At 40.1% G+C, this 18,939-nt stretch overlaps 1 protein-coding gene across 5 annotated transcripts in view; it reads left to right on the forward strand.

Moving 5' to 3' along the window:
- kcnn1a (potassium intermediate/small conductance calcium-activated channel, subfamily N, member 1a) overlaps positions 1–18,939 on the forward strand; it is a 66,097-nt gene that overhangs the window by 41,500 nt on the left and 5,658 nt on the right. For 4 of the 5 annotated variants that reach the window (XM_026148662.1, XM_026148664.1, XM_026148666.1 and 1 more), the window contains exons 5-9: positions 12,277–12,418; positions 12,759–12,869; positions 14,379–14,506; positions 15,159–15,167; positions 17,361–17,430. In XM_026148662.1, the coding sequence (XP_026004447.1) occupies positions 12,277–12,418; positions 12,759–12,869; positions 14,379–14,506; positions 15,159–15,167; positions 17,361–17,430 (460 nt within the window). The remainder of the gene's footprint in view (positions 1–12,276; positions 12,419–12,758; positions 12,870–14,378; positions 14,507–15,158; positions 15,168–17,360; positions 17,431–18,939) is intronic. The other variant, XM_026148663.1, reaches the window with a different exon arrangement.

An 18,939-nucleotide genomic window follows, 5' to 3' on the forward strand; every position in this document is an offset into this window, starting at 1 on the left:
GGCAGGGAGAAATGAGAGGCTCTCTTTTTCTTTCTCGTTTGTGCATTTGCATAGGGAAATGAGACATTAATGCCAGCTTTGATGTTTTTAAATTCATTTTTGCATAGATGGTGTGGAAGGGGGACTCGAGTTGCATGGCTGGAGAGTGGGAAAATCTATAGCAGCAGTTCTTGTCAAACCCAATATTTTAGTCTACACGTGCTACACCACAAAAGCTAAACATCCCGTCAGAGGAAGGTCTTTCTTTTATTGCTGCAGCTCATCTTGCCTGCTTTTATTAAGTACCTCCCCTCCCCCTCCCGTACCCCTGCCCCCTAACTACCCACATGTTAACCTGTCACTAACCACCCCCCTTTACACGCCCTTACCTTGGGATCTTCATGGCTGGTGGATTTAAAACTCAAAAACTTTCACACCAGCTCCTCTGGAGCACAGAGGGAGGCCAGTGAGGTGTCACAGGCATGAGATAACCTCAACCCAATGATAAATAGACTGGTTCCTACATAGCGCTTTTCTACTCTACCTGAGCACTGAAAGCGCTTCATGCATTGGTTGAAAAAACACAACATTAAATTTGCACATGATGACGTCTCCATAAAGTTAAGTTGCACAAAGTCTCTCTATTATAATTGGCTATATGTCACATTTTTGCCATCATTCAGTCTTTAGCACCTCATAAAAGGAAGGAGTCATTTCATTCAAGTCAAATGCTAGTAGAGGAAAAAAAACAAACTACATGGGTTTAGTTTGGATTTCTGAACTTAAATGAATAAGGAGTTGAGAGGCACAGAATCTCTAGAGTGTGGTTTGGTTTAAAAATGCACAAACACATGAGCAGGGCATGCTATTAATCATTTAGCCTCAGAATAATGTGTCCAGATGGGTAGATTTGTGTCTGTATGTCTACGTCTGTTACTATGGATGGGTGCACTTTAGCATGCACATGAAGGTTGTGTGTGTGTGTGTGTGCGTGTGCATGCGTGTGCGTGTGTTTGTATAATGTTTTGTTGTACTTTCTATTTCCCCACTATGCTGCTCCATAGGGATACCATGTGAGTCCTCGTTCTCTAGCCGTGGAAAACCCAACTTATCATTTTTTTCATCGAGCTGGCGCCACTGCTGCCCTGAGTGGGGTTGGAGGGTGGTGGGGAGCGGGGTGGTGGTAGCGGGGAGAAGGGGCAGCTCCTCTGAAACAAAATTGACCGATGTTCCTTTCCAAACCCAGTAGGTCAAACGGAGAATTAGGAAGGGCCCTCTAGTTGGCATGAAAGTGGCACAATTCCTTTTAGTGGCTGTAGGAGGACAGCAGAGACCTACAGTGTGAGCAGCACTTTGAAGCAAGCGTCTCTTTGCTAACTGTTGTGCATTAGGCCGGTAGGAGCTGGAGGAGGAAGTTTGTATAAAAATGGAGCAACTCCTTCAAGTCACCTTCACCAGTCTGCCAGAGGGCAATTTGTCTTATCTCATTTTTTCTCTCTCTCTCTCCTTATGCAATTGTTATAGATCCATACTGCAAAAAGATGTCTTTTTAGCAGCAACTCCAAAGATTTTCGAAGACCAAAGGCCTTTCTGTTCTTTGTGTTCACACATTACCATCTCATTATGTGTCTCCCCTCACAAAACTAATTGAACAGTGTTATAGTTTTCCACAGACTTTTGTTGCTTCTACCCAAAAGATTGTTCTGCAGAGATGAAGACACTTTGTCCTCTGTTATCAAAATAAGGCCCGAGTGTGCAAGAAGAGAACGAATGTCAAGTCATTTCGTGTATTTAGCTGAGGGCACTTTTGTCTGGGCTGCGTGTTACTTTTAGCACAGCAAGATTCTGAGTGAGAGATACGTGAGTGGCATAACGCAGTTAGAGGGTAAATGAGAGCATTGCTTTCCATTGCTACATGTGTTAACGGAGACATCTTTTAAAAACAAGAGTTTGGTTTCTGCGGCGTCTCTAGTTTTTGTTTGCCCACGTGAGCCGAATGTCATTCCCCTTCCTCCTTTCTTTTAGTAAACATTGAAACAGCATGCGAGTTTTCATGTTTACTTATCAATCCCATCATTTCAAGTGAAACCAAAGTTGAAAAAAAGAAGAGGCGCTTGTTTCCCAAAGTGCTGTATGTGACTTGTATCTGTTAAATGCGCCGTAACACTGTCACATTGACCACGCTGCGAAGTAAATCAAAGGGCAGTACGGTGTGAGATTGGACGAACACGGAGTCTACCTGGAAAATGCCTAGATGGGGGGAATGAAAGACACACAACCAGAGGGACTGAGAGAGGGTGGAGATGGGAGAAATGCTAATGTTACAGTAGATGGATTTAACACTGGCCCCCTTTCCCATCTTTCTTGTTACAGCCCATCCTCAGAGCTAACCTACCTCAACTAAGCTCCTTAACTAAGCTCTTTTGGCTTCTCCCTCACTACCAAAGACACCTCCCTCCCTCTCTCTCTTACTGCTGACTGATCCTTTGCAGATCTCCTACTGTACCCATCTAACGTGGCATGCTTTGCAGTTTCTCCTCATCTCTCCCCACTACTGATTCCTTGTCCCTTTGCCTTTCCTTATCCATAACAAGCAGGCCTAATCCAGCCCGAACTCAGTTACACACTTGCATGCATGCCTTGCCTGTCTCCCTGGTTTCTCACTCCTTTTTCTCTTTAGCTGTTATCTAATTCTCTTCCACTCCTGTTCTAACTTTGTTATCTGAAACAAAACGCTCTATTTCGGGGCAATGCGAGGCTGCTATTTCTCACCTCGCATACTCCATTCAGGGCCTGTAGGCTACGTAAAAGGCAAGAAAGTTTAGCTGACTTTCCCTTACAGCACAGCACCAGATTATCAGGCTCAAGATACAAACAGCGCCAGCCAAGACAGGTTGTCCGAATGTTTAACTGGAGAAATGCATACCAGAGCAACTTGAACTTTCTCACACCAACCACATGTTTACATGAAATATTCAAGCAGGCTTTGTAACTTTACAGTTTCCAGGCTGTGAGCTCAACCAAACTTATACAAAACCGAAATGTTGCCGTTCCTTTGAGTTTCTTACAGTAGGTTTACATTTATAGTCTGATGCTGCAATGTGGGCAATGTAAGGGAGCCTCTTTGATTCGACGTGGCATGTACTACTATATTCACCAGGGACAGTTAGATTCTTCATTGTTTCACTTGATGTGACAGCGTGCTCGCTCTGCAGGCCTAGTATTGATTGTAGCCTATCAGCGCATGTAAGCCCACAAGGTAAATTTGCATAATATGTGATAAGCACTGGGACAGGTAAAAGACTGACATGCAGTAACATAAAATTAAGTTAGTTCTCTGTTTTTCATCAGTTACTGTCTCTCTCTGCAGTCTTGATGCGATCATATGCATTCAGAAATGATTTTCCGAAAGACAAAGCAGCGGTGGATTTGCTTCTACCAGTTTACACATGGAGTTGTTATCCTGTCTAGGAGATCCTCCTGCTTGTTTCAGTCTACTCTTAGAAAGGGAAAAGTCTGATTTGGGGGAACGTCAGCTCCACTGACTCCTCCTATTAATGCCTCACTGGAAGAACAGACTCACTGCTGAGGCTTCTGCTCTGTGGTTCTCACGTGTGGTAAAACAAGTAGTTTAATAAGCAAAACTGAAAGGTTTCTTTACAGCTGCAAAAAAAGGGACAAAAATAAAATAATGACCTGATGATTAGGATTTGAAAACTTGAAAACTTCACAATCATTTGGTAGGTCTGTTTTTTTGTGTGCACCTAAAAGAGTTAAAAGTGTAATGTTAAAGACAGTCTCTGTGTTGTGTGCAGAAGTAAACCACACATTGTGGAAGGCTGAGTGTACTGAGAAGATTTGAAACATGAAAGAAAATGTTTAGATGTACTGAGTTGGCAGTGGAGGTGGAGTGGTAGTGTTTCGGTGTTTCTGCGTGTCCCATGATGGTTTAATACCCAGAGTGTGCATCAGAGGATGAATGAGTTACTTCTTGGAAAAAAATTTTAACATTTACATGGAAATAGAGCTGGGCGATAGAACGATAACGATATGTATCGCGATATAACTTTTACTCGATAGAGAAATTAAGCTATCGCGATAGACCTCGCCGCTCTTGTCCTCTTAAAAAAAAAAAAAAAAAAAAAAAAGGTCAGCCAATCCAAACTAAGTAGCGCGGAGCCGAACCAATCACAGCCGCAGCGTCACGTCGCGTGACTTGTTACGTACAGCACAAGTGCCAAGCCGCACGTGTGTTTGTTTGGGAAGCAGCCAGCTGGTAATGGAGGAAATGAGTGTGCCGACTAGAAAAATCAACCGAGCGTGACCGAAGAGAAAACAGATGATGGTTCCAACGCCGGAGAGATTGTCGAACGGAAGAGCCATAGAAGTTCCGTAGTTTGAAGGTATTTCGGCTATTTCAAGTCTGACAAAAAACAGAGTAGCGTGCACTGTAAATTGTGCCGAAAGCAAGTCTGGAAATACAATAAACTGGTGCATGCGTCACACTGTGCGCCACGTTATTGTTTCGGTGAAATGAATTTCTACAATACTGTTACTGTTAATTCTACTCTCTGCAGTGTTTAAATGCTTACATATACACACAGTTACTGTCCCTCCACTAGAGCTGGGCGATAGAACAATAACGATATGTATCGCGATATAACTTTTACTCGATAGAGAAATTAAGCTATCGCGATAGACCTCGCCGCTCTTGTCCTCAAAAAAAAAAAAAAAAAAAAGTCAGCCAATCCAAATTAAGTAGCGCGGAGCCGAACCAATCACAGCCGCAGCGTCACGTCGCGTGACTTGTTACCGTATAGCACAAGTGCCAAGCCGCACGTGTGTTTGTTTGGGAAGCAGCCAGCGGGTAATGGAGGAAATGAGTGTGCCGACTAGAAAAATCAACCGAGCGTGACCGAAGAGAAAACAGATGATGGTTCCAATGCCGGAGAGATTGTCGAACGGAAGAGCTAAAGAAGTTCCGTAGTGTGAAGGTATTTCGGCTATTTCAAGTCTGACAAAAAATAGAGTAGCGTGCACTGTAAATTGTGCCGAAAGCAAGTCTGGAAATACAATAAACTGGTGCATGCGTCACACTGTGCGCCACGTTATTGTTTCGGTGAAATGAATTTCTACAATACTGTTAATTCTACTCTCTGCAGTGTTTAAATGCTTACATATACACACAGTTACTGTCCGTCCACACATACGACTCGGTTCTGCTTCTGTGCCCCAGCTTTGTTTACTTTTTCCCACCGAGGCTTCTAGACTTCTGATTGGCCAGCATTTCGGCACGGCTAGGAATCTAGCGCCACCTGCTGCTTTGGCATGTTCATAGCAGCGTTTTCCTTCATTTCTGCCTTTATGTGTGGACGGGATTATTTTTTAAAACGAAAACAGAAAATCTCAGTTTTCAAAAATACCCGTGTACGTGTGGACGTAGCCTCAGTCTCTGACTGGAAGCGCTAATTCGTCATTCGGCTTTTGTCAGACTAAAGTAACTGTTAAAACTGTTTGAAAAGCTCAGCTATACAACAAGGAGAGATTGAGAATTTCCTTTTAGTTCTCAGTTTATTTGATATTGACAAAAGTTAGTCAGTTTTGTCTGTTCTTCTGTAAAACAAACTAAGATTTATTTTTAGAATTAATATTTTGTTTCTAAGTGGAATTGACAATTTAGTAGTCTGTTTTGTTTGTTCTATTTTGAAACTTAAACGCTTTAGCGGCTGCCTTTTGTGTAGTTTGCAATATTTGCCTTTATCTATCTGAAAAAGTCTCATGTTCCTTAAGTACATCTACCCTGTTGAACTTATTATGGGGAATAAATATTTAAATAAAAACAAGCTGCTGATTATTTCACATTTTACTTGTGAGCAACGGCACATTTAAATCTTACAAATATAGTTATTTGGCTTATATCGTGATAGATATCGTTATCGCCTGAAATGAAAAAAACATATCGTGATATGAAAAAATCTCATATCGCCCAGCTCTACATGGAAACTGTTTTGAAGAAGTGCTTCTTAGCTTGAGCAAAACAACTATTGTTGGAGTTGAGAATGTAAAGTGTGTTACTGGGCTTGGAAGCTTACTGAGGAGCTTTTCTAGAGGTGTCTCTATCCTAATTCAGTGAAACATCTGTGATGGATTACTGTCAATCTGATAACCTTTGATGTAAGCACACACTCCAGCTCTGAAACATTAAGATTAAGGGTGTCACGAATGGAGTTTCTTGTCTGTAGATTAGGGAGGACAGTCCCAGCATAGCACAGAGAGACCTGACTTCATGAAAGGAAAGACTGACTGTAGTTCTCAGGTTAATTACGAAAGTTTGCAAGGGCGCACACACAACACTGTAAAGGGCTTAGGCCAGCTGACATTATTTACTTCATTATTCATAATTGAGTGACTTGCAGAAAATCTCTGCAGTTACAGCATACTGTTTGAAAGTTTTCTCACTGACCCTGTAAAAATAAATTTAAAAATGCAGATGTGCTAACACACTCTGAGCATTTCTGGAAGCAGAGGCCCAGAGAAAGCCTCGTTGAGGGGGGGATAAAACCTTGAGTCAGCAAATCCAAAGAGCTTTCAGTTAAAAATAAAACATTTTAGTTGGTTGACAGTAGTGCAGTAGATTTAGGTTAATTCTTCTTTAAAGTGTGTGCATTTTTGCACTGGCACTTTAAAATTCATTTTCTTCCCTGCAATATATATATAGAGGAAATCTAACAGGTACTTAATTTAAAGCTAATATCCAGTTTCTGCAACATGGCGAACCTCCATGTGGTTTATATTTCGTGCTAATTGACCGAAGCACAATTACATCAGATCTTGTGAGACCGCCACTCCTCTGTGTTTGATTTCCTGATGACAGGTCGCTGTGACATTGAGCCCCTTGACTGCTCAAGTGTGTTTAAGAATTCATTTGACAGAGTTGGATTTGGGCACAAAGCCAAGAGGTGAAGATTGCTGCAGATTCGTCTGCATAATTTCATTTCATGTTTGAATTGCATGACATATACTTTCATATAAAAGCTTTCTTCATTGTACACATTACACAGAAAGCAGTTAGAGAACTTGGAAATCTATTTTGTTCCTAAGCTGTTTAAACATGGATATTATAAAATACATGTACACAGCCACCCCAGTGTAAGAGGTGATATGCATGAAGGAGCCCTACAAGGGTACAACACTGTTGCCGTCCAGGTAATCACCTGCCTCTCCACAACATGGAAGCTCCTCTCAGATACTGCAGCAGGCAAAATGTATAGTCAATACATGAGCACACTTCATAGTAGCTTTGGAAATAACACCAATGGGTCAAAGCATCACCAGGATTCCAAGACCAGGCAGAGCAACCTGAGAACCACCTGGATGCCCCACATATGGACACAGATTCCAAGCACACCAGATGTCTCTGTTCAGAAGAGTACCGACCTAGTAACAGCTAAGATACTGCATAGGACCCTCAAACTCCCAGACCTGAGGACCCAAGCTTGAGGACCGCAAACATCACCCACCAGGTGGTGAGAGGGAGATGTATATAATGTGTGTATATGACCACAGGCCATAAAAACAAGAAAACACAAATAAAGATTTAGAAACTTTCAAAAAATTGTTTCACATTGAAAAATATTATTATTCATTAGGCAAATAACAAACTTTAATGAATTAATATTTCTATAAATTTGAGCTGTTACACTGAAATTCTTTAAGAAGGAATTAATCAAATCAAATAAAAATTTCTGTTCAGGAATCCAAGTAGATCACTGTAATTTGGCATCTTAACAACTATTTTTTATTTTTATTTTTTTAACCAGTACATTTGAAAATCTAGGTTAACAACAATAACACCAACATTAAAATATTTCAGTTAAAGAGCTTGTGCATACTGGTGGATTAACCATTACTGAAACATAAAAACAATTTTGGTAATTACCAATACAGTTAATTTAGGGCATAAACTTTACAGTGGGTTGAGTCTAAACTGCATAATAATAAAACCTTCAGAATTTTTAAGTTTTACATATTTTTAACTAAAACGTGTTCCATGTTCATCACATTAGATTGATAGCATGCTAACATTTGTTAATTAACCATAATTAATTCTTTCACACATTTAATCCATAACTAAATTTTACCTAATCGTGCCATTAGAGAAAACTGAAAATCTGGTCTTGTAAAGTTTCAAAAATCACAAATCAATCTCACGTTGGTGCCACAGGAAGAATCTGGGATTTTAAAAACTCTGTACTGTATTGCTTTGAACTGTGAAAACTCGCACCATATTTAAAGTGGACTTATTATTCCGATATTATCATACCCAACTCCATATTTTAATTCTTGGACTCTGCTTGAGTAGCTTTGCATAAATCAGTTCAAAATAATCCATATATAGCTTACACTGGGACTCGGTTCAGCCCTCTGTCTGAAAGAAGCAGTTTTAGCTCCTCTCCTTCAGAAGAACATTATCCAAAGGCCATCCTCCCTTCTGGTTGAGTGTTTGAACACCAAGTGGGTGGGAATACTGTGCTCACAGCCAGAGCTGCTCAACTGAGATGACCATACACCTCCTTTCTCTCTCTCTGACTTGTACTTTTAGTTCATAAAGAACTAAGAGCAGAAGAGCTCTTGGTAAACTGAGCCTAAAGGTACAAGAAATCCCAACGATTCAAAAGCCTGAGCTTTTGTCTCGTACATGGCAATTTAAAAAAAAATTCAGCCATGTTAAATTTGTAATGTGATCCATTTTTCTAACACTATAAATATGATAAAGCATGTAAAAATACAATATGTCCCCTTTCAATTTCAGCAATTAGCAAATGTACAGATTTTTTTTAGTTTGCTGTGCTGCTTTGCTTGCTTACTTTTGTGTATTGCTGTGCTGTAAAAACACTGCTAGGTTTGCAGTTTTTCAAAGAAGCTGTCATTACTTTGAGTTTAATCTGCTCATGTTTATTGCAACTAAAACCCCTCCCCCCGCGGAGCATCCCGATGTATTTGTTTAAAAGTCATCACAGCAGTGTTCAGATTAAATTTTTGGCATTCTGACTTTTTTTTTTTTCCATTTATTTTGCCTCGATTGAACATCTGGACAAAAGTGGTGATGTGGTGTTACTATATGAAGGTGATGACTTCAGAATGTAAAGCACGAGCTTTTCAGTGTGAACAAAGTGCTTGGCTCTTTGCTTCGCTGTGCCGGCTGACTAAAGAAGGCAAGAAACAGAGGCAAGGTTGATGTCCTTCCTCTAGCATGTTTGAAATCTAAATATTGTTGTACTATCGGGTTTTGCAAGTGTTTTTTAATTCATTTGTGCATTTTAGGCGCACGAAGCACAGTAGTAACTTTTATGTGTGTGATACCTTAAAAAGCGCCCTTGTTCTGAAGGAAACATCTGTTAAAATATTTCGCGTATGTGAAGGAATCCAGTTCGAAAGGAAAACCTGAGTGTATGTGTGTGTGTGCATGTTGGCAAGGTTAAGTGCGCCTCATTCACATGTGATCCATTCTTGCTACTTTATTTATAGAGAGGCTGTGTTGTCAGCCTCTGTCAAACATCTACAGACAACAGCAGCTGAAAAATGAAGTGATTCCATTCGTGCACATAAACAGAGAGCATAGCCATGTTGGGAGGGAAAAGGCTGATTAGACTACACCGATGGTGATTTGAACAGGCCGATATAGTCATTCACAAGCAATTGTTTATCTCGTTGCTGGTCAGCTTAGTTAAAACACTGCGACTTGAGACGTTGCCTTATCGGTCTTGTGTTGTGGTCATCACACTGTCTCGCAGAACGAAGGCCTCGGTGCTCTTTTGGATGTAAATGGATGTTGTTGCATTTGATGCTGGATAAATAATGTAATCTGTAAAACGTTTGGGTAATTGATCCAAGAATAATGCATTTGCTGTTAGTGTCTGTCAGGGAGAATTTAACCAGGGGGGATTACAACTATCTGCTCTGGACATTATATATGTCCTGTCCTGGAATAAGTTGAAAGTGGTGCCAGCTCTTCTCCATGCTATTCCAAAACTTGACACAGTATATTGAGAGCCTTAAAACGCTATTGATTTGCTCCCATTTCAGCCTCTGTCTCTGCTCCAGTACTGCTGTCTTCTGCTCTTTTTCAGAGAGCTGAAATATGTGCAATGAAATGTCCACCAACAGAAAAACAGGCGATAAAAGAGAAAGCAACAATGCCTCTTTGCATTGTTGCCAAGCATATTTATAGGTCATATTTACAACAGAGGCGACCATATTGTACTGCAATAAACTGTTCACTGTGCTGAAAGGTGCAGCACATTCCTGCCTGCCTTGGAGACGTGACTCATTCTCTGCATGCCTTGATGACAAAATGAATGAAATTAACATACTAGTCACTAACATTGTAGTCACTTGCAATTACAATATTTAGCCAGCTGATCAAGTTTATCCCCATGGCAGTTATCAAAGGGCAGCTGGTGAAGTGTTGGGATGCAGGTAAAAGAGACAGGGGTGTCAAATTCAATGAGCTTCTTCCTTTGTTACTCAACCAGTCCTCACCCCACTGTTTACAAATGAACAGTACCAAGAAGACGTAACGGTCCCCTTTCACATGGTAATACTTCAGGATTTGTCATAGGTGGTGTTAATCTCTAAATGGACCCTAGGTTTTTCTGTTGCTCCCCTGCTCTCAATATACTGGCTTTGAAGCATGCAGATGCAGACATGTTTTTTATTCCTGCATGGTATTGTACAGACTGCTTCTCTGCATGTTATTGAAAAAGCTTGAATCCCATAGACCACACACTTTTTTGACATTCTGTGGGACAAAAACGCTCAGCTATTTTTCCCCCGGACTTTGAGCATGAATAGAAAAACTTGAGAGTGGGAGTTTTAAGAAATGTGGAAGGCATGATTAGTTCATTTATGGTGTTTGGTAACAATGAACTGTCTTGGAGGAGAAAGAGGAAACGGTTTTTCTATGAAACTGTGAATCTTTTTTTTTCCCTCCTGGTGTAGAGAAAAACTTCATAGACTGAACCCCAGCTGTTCTGATATGTACTTGTGCGCTAATTAGAGATGATTGTGCTGGTCATTCTGAGTTCATAGGCTTGGACGCTGCTGGATATTTCAAACTCATCGGAAATTCATGATTGGCCCAGTTAGAACTCCCTTTACAAAATCCTTAACCAAATCCCAAGAAATTAGACTCAGAGTCTAGATTGCCTTGTCATAAGGATGTTAGCGTGATGTTGTCTGAAAGTGCTTAATGAATATTTGATTTTGACTTCAAAATTAAATCTTATCTGATCTCCTCCTAGACAGCCCATTGGGAATAATCAGGCGAGTTGAATGAGGGTGGGTGAATGAGGCAGATTTGCCTCCGTGATTGACTTTTGCTTTGCTGTGGAAGGTATGGCAATGTCATCCTCAATCCAGCTTTGTGTGCGTTGTGTTTTTTGTTACACAAGTGTCTTTACGTATGCACTATGGGCCTTTTGGTCCGACATTTTCAAGCATGGCTGTCAGTTTGAACTGATGATTTGCATTACCAAAACTTCTGTCGGGGCAACTCTGAGAAGGAAGGAAGATTTTTATTAAACGTTGACCAATAATCCGACTATTAGTTTGATTTAAAGAAGAAGCGTATGCATTTTTGGATGCACTGATGTACCTTCTGGTGCAATACTGAAAATAACTTAAAGCCATGGCACTATATCCAGTCACGCTGAGCAACATGGCCTCTCTCTTTGTCATTTAAAACTTGCTTACTATACTTAGTATAATTTCTTTCCATTTTAAATCAAGATGATGTCATTTGGCCTCAGACTCTTTTTTTCTTTTTAAATTTCCCATCATTCATCTCATCAAGTGCCTCATTTTCAAACTGACAGATGGTGAACATCATGGTTTCAGTTTCAAATCAGTTATTTCTATTAGAAAGTGATTTTTTTCCCCTGCCTTCGCATTATTCTGAGCGTCCTTCCCATTAAAAATATGGCTCTGCATTAAAAACTGTCTTAAAGATGAAGGAAAACAGAAAGGAATTCTACTGTTTTTTGCACATGTACTGAGTAGACCTTTTCTTTGTTGTTTCTCACTAAAATCTGCTGCATTTTTTTTTAGAACTGGCTTTATAAAACAGGTGTCTCACCTTCCAACATGATTTCTTCCTACTCCTCGATCCTCACCACCTCCACCACCTCCGCTCACAACCCGTTTGGTTCACACAGCACCATGTCATTCTTCAGCATGCTCACATTCACGAAACTGAGTTCCAGCTTTCCTGACTTCTGCATATCTCCATTGCCTTAGGTATCATGACAAACAGGAAGTGACCAGTAACTTCCTGGGAGCCATGTGGCTCATCTCGATTACCTTCCTCTCCATTGGCTACGGAGACATGGTACCACACACCTACTGTGGGAAAGGCGTGTGTCTGCTTACAGGGATCATGGTAGGTTCATCATGTCTTCAGTTACATAAATGTATAACAGAACACACAAGACAACTATGATCAGATAGAACGAAACCTCAAGCTCAAAGTATTATCATGCAACCTGATCGTCAGATTTCAACTTGATTCCTCAACATATATTTGTTTCTCGCTTCCTCTGTTTGTTTGTTTTTAACCTACCAGAACATGTATTTAATTCTTCTTCTGTAGAGCTCACACACTGGTCATTTATTTGAAAGAACCTGAAATGTACTATGTATATATGGAGATCTATGTAACACCAGCCAAACACAATGTAGTGTCCATATAAGAAAGAACAGTTGCTGTTTTTGTGCAACAGGGAGCTGGTTGCACTGCGTTGGTAGTTGCAGTGGTAGCCAGGAAGCTGGAGCTAACCAAGGCTGAGAAGCATGTCCACAACTTCATGATGGACACACAACTCTGCAAACGAGTGAGTCACAGTAAACTGTAATAGTAAACTCTTATAATATGCATTTTGTGTTTGTAACAGTGATGAGAATGTTTTGGTTTATAACTCTTTCGAGCATTCTCAGCTCAAAAAATGTGTGACAATTTGCTTCTTCCAGTCTGTTAATTTGACTGGGATTGTAGAATAAACAATACACTTACCAGCCACTTTATTGGGTACACCTCTTCAACTGCTTGTTAATGCAAACGTCTAACCAGCCAGTCACATGACAGGAAATCAGTGCATTTAAATATGCAGACATGGGCAAAACAACATGCTGAAGAAACCTATGTGTGTTTTCTGCCGACTATTGGTTTTAATCGTTTGTAACTATTAAACCCTGACTCTCTCTCCCTTCGTCCTCTTTCTGCTCTTTTCTCTTTCCCCTCACCCCCCACAAGTTGTGGCAGATGGCTGCCACTCCCTGAGCCTGATTCTGTCAGAGGTTTTTTCCTGTTAAAAGGGAGTTTTTCCTTCCAACTGTTGACAGGGGGTTGTTTGGGATAGCTTTCTAATATTTTAAGGTCTTTCCCTTACATTATAAGAAACTTTGAGGCAATTTTTGTCGGGAATTGGCTTTATATAAATAAAATTAAACTGAAATGTATGCAGAAGAGCTCCTCTGAATGCACAATATGCCATACCTTGAAGCGGATGGGCTATAGCAGCAGAGAATCCGGCCGGGTGCGACAATGGACTAACCAAAACTTGACAACAGAAGATTGGAAAAACATTGCCTGGTCTGATGAGTCTCAGTTTCTGCTGCAACATTCAGATGGTAGGGTCAGAATATGGCATAAACACCATGAACGCACGGATCCATTCAAGCAGACTGAACACTCTCACGTAGTTTGCAGTGATGCATTTTGGTTCTCTTGGACTTTACTCTGTGTAAACAAACCAAACCACGGGGAAAGCTACAAGCTTACAAATTCATAAACTGATTTGGACCAGAGTAAATGAACTATAGGTGCTTAAACGCACTTAGTACCAGCTGAACGCCCTTTAAACACCACCTGTCCAACCCTTAACACCACAGTGTACCCAGCTTCCAATGGCAGCTTCCAACAGGATAAAGCCCCATGTCGCAAAGCTCAGATCGTTTCTTGAAATGACAAGAAGTTTCAGTCCAACAGGGCAACTTTGTGATGTGGTTGAATGGGAGATTTATGTCATGGATGTGCAGCTGATAAATCTACAGTAACTGTGTGATGTCATGAGGAATTGGCTCTCACAAATCCAAAACCAGTATTAGCTAGGTGCAACTAATGAAATGGCTGGTGAGTGTGTGTATGGAGTCAAATACAATGAGTTTTTGGCACATGTAATTCTAACTTAACCTTTTTTATTGTTTTATTTTTCTGTGTGTAACCACTTTTTGAAATTATTGTTAATCATAATAATACACACAGATGGGTGCTTCAGTCTGTAATCTGTCAGAGCAGTTCAAACTACTCTATGTTATATAAGTTTCTCGCCCTTGTTTCATAGGTAAAGAACACAGCTGCCAATGTACTCAGGGAAACATGGCTCATTTACAAACACACAAAATTGGTCAAGAAGATAGATCACGCCAAGGTGCGGAAACACCAGCGCAAGTTTCTCCAAGCCATTCACCAGTAAGTTCACTGCACCTTGTGTGTTTTGCATAATCTAATCTAAATATGACAGAGACGTTCACCACAAACTACCAAGGAGACTTTCAGCATGGCCTAAAACCAGAACTAATGATGCTCAATCTTTAATGCTACTTGTGGTTAACATATTTAGGCTGTATTATCATTTGAACTGTTAATCTGAGATAATGTAATTCTTACTGATTAGCTGTAAAAGAAAATAGTCCCTTTGGGTTCATTCCTTAATGTTATTTGTTGTTAGGCAGCGTTATCAGCTATAATACCACATAGTTGTGTATATCTGATAGTATCAACAATGCTGTTTTCCCACAATGTCCTCTCCTTGAAGACCATTTCCTTTGATTGTCATACACATATGTAAGCTCTCACAGATGGACACATACAGAGCGTGCGCGCGCACACACGTACACTCACGCACACACACACACACACACACACACACACATACGCACAAACACTCTGCAATCTAGTGTAATGGTCCTTCCTGTTCCCCTCCCTTGCCCCCCTCTCCCCGCGACCCTCTTTTTACCCTGTGCTTACAGTGAGAAGTGTAATGGTTTTCGCTCGTTTCGTGAATGTTGTGGGGTTAAAAATCTGTACTGTGTTCTGTCTTTGTTTTGCTCTATCACCGCAGAGCTCAGAAGTAAGTTGAGTCTTCTATGTATCCTCTTCCTACTGTTTCTTCAACATCCTGCTCCTCCTCTCTCCATGTCTGCGTTCGACATGCATGTAAAAAAAAAAAAAAAGTTTACTTGTTGCTAAAAAAAAAAAGAAGAAGAAGAAGAAAAAAAGGATGGATGCTGAATTGCTGTTTTCGGTTGTGTGTTTTTTTTTTTCTTTACTTCAGTGTTCCATTTACTTCCCTCTCCCTCCCATTTCCCCCCTGACTTGAATGAACGAAAAGCATCCACATTGTCGATAGTGGAGGGCTGTCTGGAGAGAACGTGTGAAAGAAAAAGCATCTTGCGCAGAATGAGCTTGGAGCTTTGTTGGCTTGGCCAGCAGTTCATAATCATTGATGATGTAGTGTATATTGTTGCCCATGATTAATATAGCTGCTCTGGGGCTATATTAACCTGCATCAACAGAACTCATCCTACACTCCTGAAGGTTTTGTGATGACATAAATAAGCACAGTGTTCTATCCTGTAGTTCTAATGTGGATCAAATGCTTGCTGTTGATTTAGTCTTGATTTATGCTGTTTTTTCCCTTTCTAATATGAGATCAAACAACAAGGCCTTGTACATGACATCAATAGGATGGCACAAAAAGCACAACGCAACATGTACATTGGGGTTTTGTAGAACAAAATTGTACTCAAAATGTGTTACGCTAATAAGTAGAGCTTTTACCTCAAATAGTCCCAATTCTTCGACAGCCATAAGGGATGACAAAGCCGGGCAAACAGACACATACGAGCTGGAGCAGTTTCCCACAGAGATAGAGCCGTAAGCGAGCAGTCTCACTCTGCTCTGATATACTGATTTGCACATGAATAAATGCCCTTGAATGTCATCCTGTCTCATAATTTGCCGAACAGGGAAATTCTTCCCCTCGCACATTCAGATGATGGCTGTGTGATGCCACTGCTAACAATGGCATATTATGCACATCAGCGTTAACAGTTCTTACAGAGCCATAATGTATTTGATTAGAGATAAGGAGGCGCTTTGTTGAAGGCATCACAAAACATGTCCAATGTATCATCGTGCAGCATTTCATTTAAAATGTTTGAAATGTCGATGTTGCCGTATGTTCAGCAGTGTCATTAGGCAGTTTATTTCTGGCAAGTTTCATCCTTTATCTGTGGCATCCACACATACACACATCAGCTCATGCACATATGCACTCTCTCTCTCTCACACACACACACACACACACACACACACACACACACACACACACACACACACACACACACACACACACACTCACAATATCCAGCACTGAAAACACCCAACTCGTTTCATTGTGCACAAAGTCAGTCATAGTCACTGCACGCTTACTGAATGACCAGTGTGTATATCTGAAGTCCTACCACTGAGCTGTGTGTAGCACTGACAAAGGGCATGCCATCTTTTTCCTTTTTTCAATGTCTTAGTTTTGGAAAGAGATGGGAATGTTTTGATTTCAAACAGGTTTTGGGATTTTCTTGTATGGAAGCATATTGCATTCTTGCTCACAGGGGCATTTTTAACTCCTAATAATACGTTTCTTTCACGTATTGAGCTCCTTTTCCCACTTTTTCAAAAACTGATTCTTTTTTTGGCTTGTAACAAGATCATCTCTCACTATTAGCATCATTTCTCATTACAACAAAAATACTTGCTGCCACCTGCTGCTTAAAGGACTGTAACGTTGTGAAAAAAAGATCTTGTTATAACAAAAAAGAGCTAGCTTAAACATGACAAACAGTCTATTTTTTTTTAAATGAGTGTAGTATGCTTCTGTAATTTTGCATGTTTTGGTTGGTATTGTATTGACCAAGACCAGGAATGCCTTTAATATATATTTATATGCATACACTTCCATATATGTGTATAAATATAAATACATAAAGAAAATATTTACAATGCATGTCTTACTTTCTTTTCAATGTCATCAGTGAAAGAAGTGTCCTGATAAAACATTTGTTGTTCCTCCTCCTCCTCCTTTCTTTTCTATTGGCCCTCTCTGCCCCTCAAAAACCTGTCTCTCTGTGCTCTACTCCTTCAAACTACCCTCCTTCCCCTTCTTCACTCTGCTCTCCTCTCTTCCTTGCTGTCATCTCTTTCCTTTTGTCCACATTCTCCTTCCCTGTTTTTCATGTTCACACCTCCTTGTGCGCCCACTCAGACTGCGCAGTGTTAAGATGGAGCAAAGGAAACTCAATGATCAGGCTAACACCTTGGTGGACCTGGCAAAGGTAAGTTTTCCAAGTTAAAAATCTAACTTAATCTTTTGAAGGTTTTGATATAATTTGTGCTGTGATGATTTTAACTTGCCGTTGCTATTCTGTCTTTATTTAAACTGACTGAATGTATATTCTTCTATTATATGGAGATATTCTTCTCAGGAAGGGCCTAAGCAGGCTCTTTCCAAGGACATAAACTACAGGGAACCCCAAGGTTTTGTCCTAGGATATTTTCAGTGTTCTCCCCGTGCACTTAAAAATTGTAGCGTCTTTAGCTTACCGCATAAAGCTGATAGGTGAGCCAATCCTGGGACTGCATCAAGTTGTACATTCTTTTTTTTTTCTTTTTTTTGAATAGTCAGCAAAAAAACCCTAGGAAAATAGGGTTGTGCCATATCATATCATCCGCAAATACATAATAAAAAAGTACCATATCATTATTACTATATCCAAGGCCTGTGTTTACATTCCCCAGCACACAGAATAACGAGACAAGCCTGGCATGTCTGAGAGCAAGAGCGTGTATCATCCTCTGATGATGATTTGGTAACAAAAAGGAAGCTACTTCAACAACTAGCAGCAAAGCTCACTACTTTGCAAAATATGCAAGAAAACCTTTCAGACTAAAGGTGGAAACAACTAACTTTTTATATTACTTCAGGCAAAAACACATTGAGTACAACCAGGCTTCAGAGGAGGAGATAATAGCAACTTTTTATATGAGACCCAAATGTAAACAAATAACTTGAGCAAACATTGCTGGACTACTTGCTAATTCTACTGCATATGAAAGGAAGAGCAAATGGTGGATAGAAATTACTGATGTGATTATGTGGTTGAAAAGCAGGGTTTTAGGCAACTGGTTAAAATGCTTGGCCCAAGATGCAACATCCCAGGTAGACAATATGTGCAGCTCTTGAAGCGTTAGAAGGTTAAGATTGCTTTAGTTGTTCAGGCTTCAACATTTGAGAGGAGTGCTCTTTTTAATCTAATACTTAATAGTTTTTGAGGGCTAATACAAATGTCAAACATTACGTCATTCAGTACAGGTCATCAGTTTCATTCTTAAATATAACTTTTAAAACTTTTACTGTTATGTTATCTATAGTTTGCGGGAGAAGATGAAAATACAATCAGTCAGAATCAATTCTAACTTTATTTCATGGACTATTTTCTCTGTTTTTTGGCAAATTAAGCTCCTATAGAAATCATTACAGTGGTAAAGTTATTGTACACAATAAATAATATAATTGATATTTATTTCTTTTATTTATTAGGTCTCCATTGTTAACTCCTTTTCAAATTTCATGTTTGACATTATCATACCATTTTAAATTCTACATCTACGCATCACATCAAATCAAACGGCACCTGCACTGCCTTAAAAAGTGATCTTGGCCAAGCTAACTCTTTGGAGAATGAACCCTAATGCGAGACTACTCAGTTTGAAGAACCTGAACCTGATGACACACTGTAAACAGCATCTGTCCATAAGAGGCTGAATACAGAAATGCTTCAGTA

This window comes from Astatotilapia calliptera, chromosome 18 (assembly GCF_900246225.1).
Source record: "Astatotilapia calliptera chromosome 18, fAstCal1.2, whole genome shotgun sequence".
NCBI lineage: Eukaryota > Metazoa > Chordata > Actinopteri > Cichliformes > Cichlidae > Astatotilapia > Astatotilapia calliptera.